Consider the following 15,786-nt stretch of genomic DNA (forward strand, 5'->3'; position numbering starts at 1 on the left):
CCTTCTTAACGTCGTTATGACTGTTTTTAATGTGTCAGATGCCTCTAAAAGCAATTTTGTATTAGCCAGAAGCCTCTAAATACCCATTTTTAGTTGCCAGAAGCCTCTGAAACCTAAAAATCGTCATGACTGTTTTTAATGAGCCAAATGCCTCTAGAAGCAATTTTGTATTAGCCAGAAGCCTCTAAACACCTATTTTTGATTAGCCAGAAGCCTTTGAAACCTTATTAAGGTCGTCATGACTGTTTTTAATGTGCCAGACGCCATTTTGTATTACCAGAAGCCTCTAAACAGCGAATTTTGGTTGTCAGAAGCCTCTGAAACCTTCTTAAGGTCGTCATGACTGTGCCAGATTCCTCCAGAAGCTATTTTGTATTGCTAGAAGCCTCTAAACACCCATTTTTGATTAGCCAGAAGCCTTTGAAACCTTCTTAAGGTCGTCATGACTGTTGTTAATGTGCCAAATGCCTCTAGAACTCCTTTTGTATTGCCGGACGCCTCTAACACCTATTTTTGGTTTACCAGGAGCATCTGAAACCCTCTTAAGGTCGTCATGACTGTTTTTAATGTGCCAGATTCCTCCAGAAGCTATTTTGTATTGCTAGAAGCCTCTAAACACCCATTTTTGATTAGCCAGAAGCCTTTGAAACCTTCTTAAGGTCGTCATGACTGTTGTTAATGTGCCAAATGTCTCTAGACGCCATTTTGTATTGCCAGTAGCCTTTAAACAGCCATTTTTGGTTACCAGAAGACTCTGAAACCTTAAAGTCGTCATGACTGTTTTTAATGTGTCAGATGCCTCCAGAAGCTATTTTGTATTGCCAGAAACCTCTAAACCGCCAATTTAGGTTGCCAGAAGCCGTTGAAACCTTCTTAAGGTCGTCATGACTGTTTTGAATGTGCCAGATGCCTCTAGACGCCATTTTATATTCAGTAGCCTCTAAACAGTCATTTTTGGTTACCAGAAGCCTCTGAAACCTTCTTAAAGTCTTCATGACTGTTTTTAATGTGTCAGATGCCTCTAGAAGCCATTTTCTATTGCCAGAAGCCTCAAAGAACCTTATTGCGTTTCTGCGTTCCTAATACAACTTTCGCGTTTCTGTTAGAACTGGCGATTTTCTACCAGGAGCACAGAAAATAAATAAAAGTTTATTGACAATTGGCGGATTGATGTGAGTATTAGGTGCGACAAAAATGTACCCTCCTTGCGCTTCTGCGGTCCTAATACAACTTTCAATTTTCTGTTGAAAACTACTAGAAGCACAAAGTAAAATACATTTTCTTGACAATTGTCGAAAATTATCAGGAATTACTACCTCTTTGCGTTACTGCGCTCCTAATACAATTCTCGATATTTTTTTTTATCAGGAGCACAGTAAATTAAGATTTCTTGACAATTGGCGGATCAAAAAAGTATCAGGAGGTAAGTAACTACAATGTTACGTTCTTGCGTTTCTAATACATTCTTCTATTTTTCTGTTAAAACAGATTGTCAATCAGGAGTAATAAAACTTACCTTTTGGCGTTTTTGAGCATTCTCAATTTTCTGTTCGAATTAGAAACTTTCTCCAAGGTAATCCGAAGTATCTTGACAAGTGGTGGACTTACAAAAAAAAAACAACAAAAAGTTAGTAATAATAATTTTTTTTATTAATTTGATTGGCGATAACAATGTAGGTTTGGGGGACAGCTCTCTTAAGCCTAATAAAATTATTAAAATATAGGTATATCAACGCATATAATATACGGGGTGATCTTCAAAAATATAGTTTTCATATCGAAATCACCGCCGAACTATCTCTTAAAACGACACTCAAAATGTAAAAACAATAGTGGATGATTATCAACATTAAAATCTAAAAATTAACAATATTAAACACAAATAAGTAGTCCGCCATGTTGGTTTTGGTACGCCATTCAAAACAGACCGCAACCACAAAAAGTTAACAATTTCCCTAAAATTACGTTTTAATAATAATAATTAATGAAAATTCCAACTAACTATATACGCGGAGGCGCTCAAATTGTAGCCTAAAATAACACGGAATGTTTTTGACACTAGTTTAGACTGTATCACTCGAAAATAACGTCAAAAAGTGCGAAGAAGTCTACCATTTTCATGTGCACTTACTCTACGTTAACTTTTCGACAACCCTGTAAGCATAAGTTAGGTTAGGTGCGCGACCGATGTGGCAACAGCGCCATCTGTTGTCGTTGCGCTGCAAGGTGCAGCAGCTAGAAGCCTGGGAATTAATTTTTAGATATTTTACAGGGTGGTGTAAGAAAGTTGGTCAACCTGCTAATCACTGGAACAAATTAAGTACAAAATTTCATATTATCAGTTTTTTTATTTGCTTTGATATACAGGGTGTCAAAAAAACTGTAATAATGACATCATTTGATGAAACACCCATTTGTAGTTGTCAGAAGCTTCTGAAACCTTCTTAAGGTCGTCATGACTGTTTTTAATGTGCCAGATGCCTCTAGAAGCAATTTTGTATTAGCCAGAAGCCTCCAAAGACCCATTTGTAGTTGTCAGAAGCTTCTGAAACCTTCTAAAGGTCGTCATGACTGTTTTTAATGTGACGGATGCCTCTAGAAGTCATTTTGTATTACCGGAGGCCTCTAAAGATCTATTTTTGGTTTACCAGAAGTCTCTGAAATCTTCTTAAGGTCGTCATGACTGTTTTTAATGAGCCAAATGCCTCTAGAAGTAATTTTGTATTAGCCAGAAGCCTCTAAACCCTATTTTTAGTTGTCAGAAGCCTCTGAAACCTTTTTAAGGTCTTCATGACTGTTTTTAATGTGCCAGATGCCTCTAGAAGCAATTTTGTATTAGCCAGAAGCCTCTAAACCCTATTTTTAGTTGCCAGAAGCCTCTGAAACCTTCTTAAGGTCGTGACAGTTTTTAATGAGCCAAATGCCTCTAGAACTTCTTTTGTATTGCCGGACGCCTCTAAACACCTATTTTTGGTTTACCAGGAGCATCTGAAACCTTCTTAAGGTCGTCATAACTGTTTTTAATGGGCCAGATGCCTCTAGAAGCAATTTTGCATTAGCCAGAAGCCTCTGAAACCTTCTTAAGGTCGTAATGACTGTTTTTAATGAGCCAAATGCCTCTAGAACTCTTTTTGTATTGCCGGACGCCTCTAAACACCTATTTTTGGTTTACCAGGAGCATCTGAAACCTTCTTAAGGTCGTCATGACTATTTTTAATGTGCCAGATGCCTCTAGAAGCAATTTTGTATTAGCCAGAAGCTTCCAAACACCCATTTGTAGTTGTCAGAAGCTTCTGAAACCTTCTTAAGGTCGTCATGACTGTTTTTTAAGTCATTTTGTATTACCGGAAGCCTGAAATCTTCTTAAGGTCTTCATGACTGTTTTTAATGAGCCAAATGCCTCTAGAAGCAATTTTATATTAGCCAGAAGCCTCTAAACACCCATTTCTGGTTGCCAGAAGCCTCTGAAACCTTTCTAAGGTCTTCACGACGGTTTTCAGGGCACAAAATTACCCGACGTTGCCACATATCTGATAATTTAAATATTGTTAGCGTCCCTAAAAAAATGTCGTAAAACAGTTAACAAAAAAAATCAAAAATATATACAAAGCGACCAACATTTCGCTCAACTAGTGAGTTAACAGTTTGACCATTTTTCTTCACATACCCTGTAGTACGTATTAATAGCGCAGGCGTACGTCACTCACACGCACTTATCAGTCTCTCTCACTATCAATCTTTAAAAAATAGGGCACTATTACTTTTTTTTTCCTATCAAGTATATAATAATAGTAACACCGGCGTTGGCACACACTTGTTATTATATATTAGCACTAAAAATTTCTCTTTTTTTTTTGTTTCTCATATAGTTTTCTCTTCAACTATAGTAACGTTTAATATTGCATGTTATCACGTGTGTGGATTAGTTAATACTAGACTTAATGTTAGCAGTTAATTCTCGCTTAAACTACTAGATAATGACAAAACAGTTTGAGTCCGTATCTGTTGAGTTTTATGTGGGCGCACCCGGCTGGAAATATCGTAAGCCGTTGATCTGAAATCAGTTAAATTTTTGTTAAAAAATTAAATATTAAAACGTAGCGCAGATTGGAATAAATAATTTGTTGATTTTCCGCAAAAAAAGTGAAGCTACAAAGTAACTAAAGCTACTAGTTGGTTTACTCTACACCATTTACACAGGTAGTTTAGGAAATATCACTTGGATTTTAGAAAATATAAGTTGCATCTCAGAACTTAAAAATTGTATTTCAGTATCGTAAATTTGATTTTAGAAAGCGTGAGTTGTATTTCAGATTAGTCTCTTGTATTTCAGAAAAGGTCTGTTGGATATTAGAATAGTTATTTTAATTTCAGAATTTGTCACGTGTATTTTGAAAAAAGTTATTTCAATTTCAGAATTTTATTATGTTTCTGTGTGTTTATTAGTCCATTTTTTTAATTTAATACCAGCGAATTGTTCTATATGTAGTAACAATTACGAGTTACAAAACGCCAACAAGAATAACTTTGTCAATGAATACAAAATTTACATCCAAACTGGCATATCTTCATTTGCTAAAACTTTTAATAACTTTGTAACAATGACAGCACAATTACCTTTCACAAATGTTAGTATGAAGATTTCTGATGTACAACTTTAATTTTCCAAATTACAAATAACCGTGTCAAAAATCCGACTGATCTTTTCTGAAATTCAAGAAACTGTTCTAAAATACAATTTGCAATTTCTAAAATCAAAGTTATTATTCTAATATTGAATGTACCGTTTCCGAAATACAAGTGATATTTCTAAAATCCAACACATGGTTTCTAAAATTCAACTGATGCTTTCTAAATTACATATGTAAATGGTGTAGTTACTTGTCACAAATTATAACACAGATACATATAATTTATCTCCTTATTGCGTTTCTGCGTTCCTAATACAACTCTCTGGATTTTCTGTTAAAACCAGATATTTCTATTAGGAGCACAGAAAGTCAATTAAATCTTGAAAATTGACGGATTGCAGTCAGGAGGGACTAAAATTCATTTCTGTGCGTTTCTGATATACAACTCTCGATTTTCTATTTATCAGGAGCACAGAAGGAACAATTGCCGGATCAAAGCAAGTATCAGGAGCGAATGAAAGTTACCTCCTGGTCTCCAACCAACTGCAATAACTTCCAAACCGTTTGTCGTAGAATATTGAGCTTTGTTCCATTGAAAAGAACTGTTTTTTGCTTCTGATATACACTATAATTACTTGCCTGAAATTGTTTATTTTTGCCGACAGATGCCGCTTTTGCCAAAACTCATTTTTCTGTCTAACTCTAATCTAAAAATGCAACCCATGGTGCTTATATTTATGATCGAGGAGTAAAATTTTGTATACTAATTCCTAATATGCCACTAATGCCCACTAATTGCTTGTAATGTTCAGTAAATTCTAATAATTCCCAATAACACGATACAATACTAATTTTCTGAACTACCACAACTGAAGAGTTTAAAAAACCTTTTTTCATTAAAAAAAGTAAAAAAAAGAAATATGCAATGATTTAACCGGAAGTGGATATCAACTGCTACTTATTTAAATGAGACACCCTGTATATTTTTGCATTTTTGGATTCTACGGCAAATTCTAAACATATTTCGAGTATTCATGTCAAATACCTATATGTGTACCTATGTGTATTCCTTACTGAGATATTTACCATTTTATGTGAAATTTGAAAAACGTCAAAATATATGGTACAGGGTGGTCAAAAAATGGGCTCATAAAATCAGTTCTAAAAAGAGGACAAAAAGTTTAGTTTTTCAAATTTGAAACATTCCTTATTCTTATAATTCTCTCAGATTGACACAAGTTTGTATTAAGTAATTTGTTTTTAAATCATTCTTTAAATTGATACATTGAACCATTTTGTAACTGTCAAAATAACCGAGTTATTGAAGGTTAAAGTAGTAGCTGTCAAATTAAGTCAAACTGTCTTTATTGTCAAATAATTTTTGTTTGGCCGCCAGAGGGCTCCGAAGCTAACTAAATATTTTCCTTGACTGTTACCACTCTAATTTCTGAGAAACTGTACAAATTAAGGTCGATTTTCGCTTGCATTAAGTGGCCAACATAACGCAAAACCCATTAAGATAGTGGCGGTGTTTCAGTCAAATTTGTCCCTTACGAAAATTGTCATTTGCAAAAACAGTTTTTTTCAAGAAATTTCAAAGTTTTACTTTCCAGGGTCAAATAAGCCATGAAACAGTCAAAAAGTGTTTCATGTGCACCCCCCGTCACTAAACCGTAAATAACACGCTTATTTGTAACACTTTGTATAATCTTTTATATGTCGATGGAGAGCTAATGAAATGATTGACGTATAAAAGTCGATTGGTTGGTGGTACTGTTTAGCCCGCTAGAGGACGTAAAGTATGCCTTTTCATCCTTTCGTTCAATCTTGAATAACTCCAATTTTAGTAGAGTTTTATACGTCAATAAATAGCTAATAAAAGAAGCTTTCTAAAAGTATCCTAATTGGCCGCGAGAGGGCGTCAAAGTTGACCAATTTTTTTATCACTCTTTTGGTGGATACTTTTGTTCAATCCTGAATAACTCGGTTATTTAAAAAATGAGCTTTCTATTGACGTATAAATGTCGATTGATTAGTGCTACAGTTTCGCCGCTAGAGAGCGTTAAAACTCAAATTACAAAATTTATAATTCTTTGCTGTTTTCCAACAAGTTTCATTGAAATTACCAAACTTTATTTATCTTTTTGATATTTTTTTTTATAATATAATTTAGACGTTCTGAATTCTATTAATAGTTTTAAAAATACTAATGTCCTTCAGTAATACCTACAAATTTAGCAATAAAAAAATGGAGGAAAAAGATTTTAATTAAAGTTATTAGTCGTGAAAGTAACTTCCATTTGCAATTTATACGTTATACGCTTGATAAAGACAGGAAGCAAAACCACGTTTTTTCTTATGCGGAAAACCTGTACAAACCATTTTTTCCGGAAATATCAATGTCCTTACCGTCATGTCGTATTCGGTGATAAATGCTGGGATTTCCAGTTGGTCGGGGGACATAACCGAGTACAAGTACTCCACTCCGGGCAGGTTATGTACTTTTTGCTTGATCGCCGGCGCCATGAACGTTGTGAACCACCACGTCATCATCTAAAACAAAAATGACGTCTCACCGAATATTTGAAGTGGGTTTAATCGATTTTTTCTTAAATAGCACTTCCTGCTGTACTTTTAACTTTCATTAAATGACTTATTTGAGAGCTATTGGCACTATTCTAAATAATTTCCTAAAAAACTTTGCTCCTAATTTGAATATTTTGTTAAATAACTGTATGAAATACTGAAAACTGACTGAGATGCACAATTTTCCAAGGATTGGAAATATTCTAAAGCATACAGAGAAAAATGTTTCTTTAGTACCTTGTATCACAAAAAACAGCCTATTTTATTAACACATATTTGGTGGAATACTCATATTTTAGCATCTTCTGTTCACCCTAGCAATATTGAGCAACAAACACCCTGTACATATCTTTCAAAAATATTTTTCTGACTCTTTTGGTTGATGATCATATTGTCCTTATTATTATAACAAACAAAATGCACTTTCTTCTTTATAGTAGTTTTAGGTTTAACCAAAAAACCAACCTAATGAAATTCAATATTTAATACCATACTATCTAAATATTATAATGTTGGGGATAAGATCACATACTGTATTTGTACAAAATATAACTATACCAGTAACACAAGCACCTCTCCAATCCCTAATATAAAATAAATAGCCTCACAGGTTAATCCGTAACGATTTTGCTACTACAACCACATTTTTCCATTTAGTTGTACGTTAAACAGCCAAACAATTTCAAACATTAAACGGGTCATTTACAATCATTTAAAAAAAACTAATGACGAAAATATGGAAAGACCTCACTAATTACCACATATAATAGACTGGGTAATTATGTAACAAAATCACGGATTATTACGGGAATAATTACAGACATTTTTTTTTGGGAGAGATACTGTGTAGCTTTTCTATGGTCCGACGGATATGCGTTATGTACAAAGGTAGGCACTTAAAGCACCTTAATTTAATTTAATATTAATTTTTCCATTAAATTCATTTTAATCATTCAACCCGAACTCGTAAACATACCGATAAAATTATTGGACACGCCAAACCTTCGCAAATCGTTTGAAATTTATATACAAATCAATGTTGCCAAAGCCAAAACTCATTTTGGCAACGCCGGAAAGTTGACAAACTGAACTAGCTACCGTGACAGTGCCGTGAAACTGTAAAATATCAAATAGTAGCGCCTCTTTGATGAATCACACGCCTCAAATTGTTATTCGCAACTCTGTGGAGTTAAATATGGCCGTTGCTACGTTAAATGACAGTTTAAGATGTTAATTTTGACAGATATGACACTTATCAGCGTGACTTTAGTCAGGTCAACACTTGTTATACCTTATTCGGCACTAAGATAAAATGATCAAATGCAAGACAGTTGTACCTTGTACTTAAACCTCATTAAAGTACCAAATTTGACATTTGTGGCACTTCAATATGTTTCTTACGTCACCTGATGGCTGTCAAAACTCATTCAGCGCTAACATACAACTGGAATGCTGCTGAATTAGTTGGATTTCTTTGATAAAATATAAAGTAATAATTTGAAGTTGTATTTATAGCTCCATCCAAGTTAAATTTAACAGTTGTGACATTAACAGACACTGTACATTGTATTTATAGTTCTATGGAGCGTAATGACAGTTGACGTAGGTATCAAAGTGTTTCTTCTCAATGTCAAAACTGACAAATTTGGCTCTAGGGAGCTGCAAACACAACTTACAGGGCAATTCCTCAAAGAAACACATCTATTTGGTATTTTATACTTCCAGGTCACTGGAAAGTGAGTTTTGACAGTTATGAACTGTCACGTAATGCAAGCAAAGTATTAAAGTGTTCCTTAACGTCTCAACTGTCAAATTTGGCTCCATGGAGCTGTAAACACAACTTACAGTGCAATTCCTTAAAGAAACACATCTATTTGGTATTTTATACTTCCAGGTCACTCGCAAGTGAGTTTTGACAGTTATGACAGCTGTCACGTGATGCAAGCAAAGTATTAAAGTGTTCCTTAACGTCTCAACTGTTCAATTTGGCTCAATGGAGCTGTAAACACCACTTTCAGTGCAATTCCTCAAAGAAACACATCTATTTGGCATTTTATACTTCCAGGTCACTGGTAAGTGAGTATTGACAGTTATGACAGCTGTCACGTGATGCAAGCAAAGTATTAAAGTGTTCCTTAAGGTCCCAACTGTTAAATTTGGCTTCATGGAGCTGTAAACACAACTTACAGTGCAATTCCTCACAGAAACACATCTATTTGGTATTTTATACTTCCAGGTCACTGGTAAGTGAGTTTTGACAGTTATGACAGCTGTCACGTGATGCAAGCAAAATATTAAAGTGTTCCTTAACGTTCCAACTGTCAAATTTCGCTCCATGGAGCTGTAAACACAATTTACAGAGCAATTTCTCAAAGAAACACATCTATTTGGTATTTTATACTTCCAGGTCACTGGTAAGTGAGTTTTGGCAGTTATGACAGCTGTCACGTAATGCAAGGAAAGTATTAAAATGTTCCTTAATGACTCAACTGTCAAATTTGGCTTCATGGGGCTGTAAACACAACTTACAGAACAATTCCTCAAAAAAAACAAATCTATTCGGCATTTTATAGCTCCAGATCACTGGTAAAAGAGTTTTGACAGTTATGACAGCTGTCACGTGACACAAGAAAAGTATTAAAGTGTTCCTTAACGCCTCAACTGTTCAATTTGGCCCCATGGAGCTGTAAACACAACTTACAGGTGCAATTCCTCAAAGAAACACATCTATTTGGTATTTTATACTTCCATGTCACTCGCAAGTGAGTTTTGACAGTTATGACAGCTGTCACGTGATGCAAGGAAAGTATTAAAGTGTTCCTTCACGTCGCAACTGTTCAATTTGGCCCCATGGAGCTGTAAACACAATTTACAGAGCAATTTCTCAAAGAAACACATCTATTTGGCATTTTATACTTCCAGGTCACTGGTCACTGGTAAAAGAGTTTTGACAGTTATGACAGTTGTCACGTGACACAAGCAAAGTATTAAAGTGTTCCTTAAGGTCTCAACCGTTCAATTTGGTTCCATGGAGCTGTAAACACAACTTACAGTGCAATTCCTCAAAGAAACACATCTATTCGGCATTTTATACTTCCGGGTCACTGGTAAAAGAGTTTTGACAGTTATGACAGCTGTCACGTGATGCAAGGAAGGAATTAAAGTGTTCCTTAACGTCAGAACTACGTTAGGCTGGAGGGCTTATTGAACAATGTAGTTTTTCAATACTATTTTTTTCGGACTTAAAGTGACTAGTATTTAAAAAAAAAATAATAAGTGTATAATTTTTTTGGTTATTCTGCTTAAATATGAAACAAAACAAAATTAAGGAAGAATCTTTTACAATCAAATTTAGCGACTCACCTTGGTCCAAAACGTCGGATGTATGACGTAGAAGGCCTTGAGGTTCTTTTTATATTTGTAGGGTAAAACGTTATAAACCTCCCGCAGCCAGGTAAACGACGGGTAATTGCTGCTGTTGGTGAGTGTGTGGAAATAAGCGATGACGTAATCGCCCCTGACGATCGGGTCCAGAAGGTTTATCAGATAGAGCAGTGCCTGTAATCGGAGGTTGAACTGTATAGGAGCTAATCGAATTTCGTTCTGACCGATAATTACAGATCGGAGTGTTGTGGATCAAGGAATAAAAGAGAGACAAAAAAATACCTTATCCAGGTTTACTTTGTTGTACGGGAACCATTTTCCGACAAAAACTACCACGGGTCGTCCTAATCGGTCCACACCGCTTTGATATAAGCATCCGATACCGGACACTTCGCTTAAATCTTCTGTTTTGGATCGTCTTAAGAGTTTCTCGTACCTGGAACAAATTAAATGTGATTAACTAATTCACATATTTCACATAATGTTGAAAGAATGACATAAGTGAGCACAGGAATGGTGGTATCGTACAAAAACGACTAAATTTGGACAAATATGCGCAGTTTAATATAAGTGGGAATATATTCCAAAAATTACAAATTTCAAATTACTAACAGAAGTTCCATTTAAAGGTGTCCAATATTTGACTCACTCCGTAAAAATCAAGTTTGACTGATTTCCAGTAACTATGTAGACTCTGTAGAAAATAACCAACATTTAGCTTAAACTTTTTGATTTTTATTGTAATATCAATTCCTTATCATTGTAAACCGATTCGATATTATTTATTGCAATTACATTCAATGATAAGAGCTGGAGGAAACAATGGTTTCTTTTGTCTTAGATCGTTTCCAACTACAGGAAACATAATGTGAAATATCTCACTATAACTACTTACAAAGTAATGCACTTATCTTATACAGAGTGTTTGGAAATTAGATGTTTAGAGAAACTGGATCAACAAGTCACTGTTACCAACCATTAAATGGTATAATTTTCCTAAAAACGTTTTAAAAAAGTTGCCAGATTTCAGTTCAAGTTTTGCTTTAATTAAACTTTCTTAAACTTTGCAAATCCTTTAAGTGTCCACTTAAAATGCTATTACGTCTACTCAACATTGCTGGTCGCAAAACAAACACAATTTTGTCTAGATATGTGTTTGGATTTTTTTAAATTCATTGAAATGATTCAGAACTTTTATAGCTTCATAGAGTGGTATTTGACAGTTTGTAGCACTTTGACATATAGAAAGAAAACAGCTTACATCTGTCAAAAATCCTGCTCATGGAGCTCTAAAAACATTTAATGTGAATTTAAATTTATTGCAACCAGTTTTAAGAAAATGTAGTTTTATCGCTTCATGGAGGTTTAGAATATTGTGTAAAATTTTCATAAATCTCTTCAACAAAGTGACTGTACCAAAACAAAGTTTATAGTTTGGACTGAAACTTTGAAAATTCACCACAAATTCATGTTAGCATTAAACTTAAAAAACTGTTTTACTTTTTAAAATAAGGAACATACAGAAATTTTCAGAATTTCTAAAATGGATATACTGAAACTTGGCAACACTAGACATATTTTGTTACAAACAATGGGTTACAACTGAAATCTAGTCAAGGCGCTCCGATTCGTGGCCTTCATTTTAGGTTTTCAATTTCCCCACGGTTGTATACAAGCATTTTTCATGTATTAATAAGCTAATCGAGCAAATCGCGTGCCTAATTCGCTTCTGGTCTCGCCAGTCTGAAAAAACATATTCGATTTCAGGAAAGTTGCGTGGCGCCATGTGGTATTTACGTTACCGGCAATATTCCTATTCGTTCCCATATTTATAGGAATGGATGAACGTCATTAATCCAGGTCGTTAAAAATAGACCTAAGTACGTCTGCTGGAGGTGGTAAAGAGCAAAAGCCGCACGAAAAACCGGAAAACGGAATTCCTAGGGGATCGCGACTGAGTGGAAATTTTAACCGGACTATACAGGGTGTTGCATGTCTTGGTTGGAAAGTTGCATTAGATGATTTTAGAATTGACTTCTCTAACTACGAAAGGTGTCTCACGAGTCCCAACCGAATTCGTGGAGCCAAATTGGTTATGGTTTATGGTGCAAATTCTTTTATGAATGACTTTAAAAAACATATTTTTAGCATAATTATGATTTGTAAGTCAAAATTGGAGATTCTTTTGAAGATGTCAGTAATCCATGTCAGTCTCTCAGTTTAAGAAAAGGTTTTTCAGCTGTTTTACTGTGAAATGAAGAGTATAATTGAAATTTGCTTGAAAGATATCATTTTTCTGTCATTAATTTGAAAAGTAATAAATTTGAATCACTACACTTTTCATGCACCCCCTGTATAGTAGCCACACTGACGGACTGTAAAACTTTCAGGGATTAGTTTAGCAGTTCATTACAAACATTTTTGTTTACTATCAAATTTTTCGAAACTTTTGCCGTTTCTCAGTTATTTAGTAAAAATTAGTTCAATGCAACAAATTTTGAAATCAGTTCAAGTTGTGGTTTAGAAATTTGAACACCCTGTAACTCGGTTGTTTTTAGGAGTTCAATCAGGTTGAACCACTCAAATTAACCGTCTTAAGCTCCTCTTTCCAGTGGTGTTGAGCAAAAAATTCTATCTTAAAAATTCCGTACAGGGTGACCAAAAACAGTCAATCACCATACGTTTCATACACACCCTGTATACTGCAAGCAAAAACGGTCCTGCAAATTTACGGTGTTGGGCTAAGGAGTTGATTAGAAACAATTTTAGTTTCTTGCAATTTTTTTGTAACTTTCACCGTTTTCAAGGTAATAGGAAAAACTAATTTAATGCAAAAAAATTTCAAATCAGTTGTGATTTGAAATTTGAACACCCTGTAACTCGGTTGTTTTTAGGAGTTCAGGGAGGTTGAACCACTCAAATTAACCGTCTTAAGCTCCTCTTTCCAGTGGGATTGAGCAACAAATTCTATCTGAAAAATTGGGTACAGGGTGACCAAAAACAGTCAATCACCATACTTTTCATACACACCCTGTATACTGCAAGCAAAAACGGTCCTGCAAATTTACGGTGTTGGGCTAAGGAGTTGATTAGAAACAATTTTGATTTCTTGCAATTTTTTTGTAACTTTCATCGTTTTCGACTTATTAGCAAAAACTAGTTTAAAGCAACAAATTTTGAAATCAGATCAAGTTGTGATTAGAAATTTGAACACCCTGTAACTCGGTTGTTTTTAGGAGTTCAGGGAGGTTGAACCACTCAAATTAACCGTCTTAAGCTCCTCTTTCCAGTGGGATTGAGCAACAAATTCTATCTGAAAAATTGGGTACAGGGTGACCAAAAACAGTCAATCACCATACTTTTCATACACACCCTGTATACTGCAAGCAAAAACGGTCCTGCAAATTTACGGTGTTGGGCTAAGGAGTTGATTAGAACCAATTTTGGTTTCTTGCAATTTTTTTGTAACTTTCATCGTTTTCGACTTAGTAGCAAAAACTAGTTTAAAGCAACAAATTTTGAAATTAGTTCAAGTTGTGATTTGAAATTTGAACACCCTGTAACTCGGTTGTTTTTAGGAGTTCAGGGAGGTTGAACCACTCAAATTAACCGTCTTAAGCTCCTCTTTCCAGTGGGATTGAGCAACAAATTCTATCTGAAAAATTGGGTACAGGGTGACCAAAAACAGTCAATCACCATACTTTTCATACACACCCTGTATACTGCAAGCAAAAACGGTCCTGCAAATTTACGGTGTTGGGCTAAGGAGTTGATTAGAAACAATTTTGGTTTCTTGCAATTTTTTGTAACTTTCATCGTTTTTGACTTATTAGCAAAAACTAGTTTAATGCAAACAATTTTGAAATCAGTTCAAGTTGTGGTTTAGAAATTTGAACCCCTGTAACTCGGTTGTTTTTAGGAGTTCACGAAGGTTGAACCACTTAAATTAACCGTCGTAAGCCCCTCTTTCCAGTGGTGTTAAGCAAAAAATTCTATCTGAAAAATTGCGTACAGAGTGACCAAAAACAGTCAATCACCATACGTTTCATACACACCCTGTATGCTGGAAGCAAAAACGGTCCTGCAAATTTACGGTGTCGGGTTAAGAAGTTGATTAGAAACAATTTTGGTTTCTTGCAATTTTTTTGTAACTTTCATCGTTTTCGACTTTTTAGCAAAAACTAGTTCAATGCAACAAATTTTGAAATCAGTTCAAGTTGTGGTTTAGAAATTTGAACACCCTGTAACTCGGTTGTTTTTAGGAAATCAAGGAGGTTAAACCACTCAAATTAACCGTCTTAAGCTCCTTTTTCCAGTGGTATTGAGCAAAAAATTCCGTACAGGGTGACCAAAAACAGTCAATCACCATACGTTTCATACACACCCTGTATACTGGAAGCAAAAACGGTCCTGCAAATTTACGGTGTTGGGCTAAGGAGTTGATTAGAAACAATTTTGGTTTCTTGCAATTTTTTTGTAACTTTCATCGTTTTCGACTTATTAGCAAAAACTAGTTCAATGCCACAAATTTTGAAATCTGTTCAAGTTGTGGTTTAGAAATTTGAACACCCTGTAACACGGTTGTTTTTAGGAGTTCACAGAGGTTGAACCACTCAAATTAACCGTCTTAAGCTCCTCTTTCCAGTGGTATTGAGCAACAAATTCTATCTGAAAAATTGCGTGCAGGGTGACCAAAAACAGTCAATCACCATACTTTTTATACACACCCTGTATACTGCAAGCAAAAACGGTCCTGCAAATTTACGGTGTTGGGCTAAGGAGTTGATTAGAAACAATTTTGGTTTCTTGCAATTTTTTTGTAAGTTTTATCGTTTTTGAGTTATTAGGAAAAACTAGTTTAATGCAACAAAATTTCAAATCAGTTAAAGTTGTGATTAGAAATTTGAACACCCTGTAACTCGGTTGTTTTTAGGAAATCAAGGAGGTTGAACCACTCAAACTAACCGTCTTAAGCTCCTCTTTCCAGTGGTGTTGAGCAAAAAAATGTATCTTAAAAATTCCGTACAGGGTGACCAAAAACAGTCACCAAAAAACATCATACTTCATACACAGTATATTGTAAGCAAAAACGGTCCTGCAAATTTACGGTGTTGGGTTAAGGAGTTGATTAAAAACAATTTTGGTTTCTTGCAATTTTTTTGTAACTTTCACCATTTTCGAGTTA

The 15,786-nt window shown here is 34.9% G+C and overlaps 1 protein-coding gene and 1 long non-coding RNA gene across 13 annotated transcripts in view; one reads left to right on the plus strand and one right to left on the minus strand.

The window, feature by feature from the left end:
- Nucleotides 1–131: 131 nt before the first annotated feature.
- Nucleotides 132–2,736, plus strand: LOC145738809 (uncharacterized). Of its 4 annotated transcripts, none has more exons than XR_014180871.1 (2): nucleotides 132–232; nucleotides 2,450–2,736. It is a non-coding gene; the product is annotated as an uncharacterized LOC145738809 (long non-coding RNA). The 4 variants fall into 4 exon arrangements; XR_014180869.1 differs by lacking the exon at nucleotides 132–232 and adding an exon at nucleotides 340–547; XR_014180872.1 differs by lacking the exon at nucleotides 132–232 and adding an exon at nucleotides 543–659.
- Gdap2 (ganglioside induced differentiation associated protein 2) overlaps nucleotides 1,629–15,786 on the minus strand; it is a 41,001-nt gene continuing 26,843 nt past the window's right edge. The window contains exons 8-12 of one of the 9 annotated variants that reach the window (XR_014180860.1): nucleotides 10,884–11,037; nucleotides 10,581–10,775; nucleotides 7,041–7,184; nucleotides 3,301–4,054; nucleotides 1,629–2,886 (exon numbers count right to left, since the gene is read on the minus strand). Coding sequence is in view for 1 of the 9 variants with exons in the window: in XM_081993810.1 (XP_081849936.1) it covers nucleotides 4,013–4,054; nucleotides 7,041–7,184; nucleotides 10,581–10,775; nucleotides 10,884–11,037 (535 nt within the window). In the remaining 8 variants the exon portion in view is untranslated. Of the gene's footprint in view, nucleotides 4,055–7,040; nucleotides 7,185–10,580; nucleotides 10,776–10,883; nucleotides 11,038–15,786 lie in introns of all 9 variants that reach the window. The other 8 variants (XR_014180858.1, XR_014180857.1, XR_014180859.1 and 5 more) reach the window with 8 other exon arrangements.

Source organism: Ips typographus, linkage group LG1 (assembly GCF_016097725.1).
Source record: "Ips typographus isolate SLU linkage group LG1, UJ_Ityp_2.0, whole genome shotgun sequence".
In the NCBI taxonomy this organism is placed as follows: domain Eukaryota; kingdom Metazoa; phylum Arthropoda; class Insecta; order Coleoptera; family Curculionidae; genus Ips; species Ips typographus.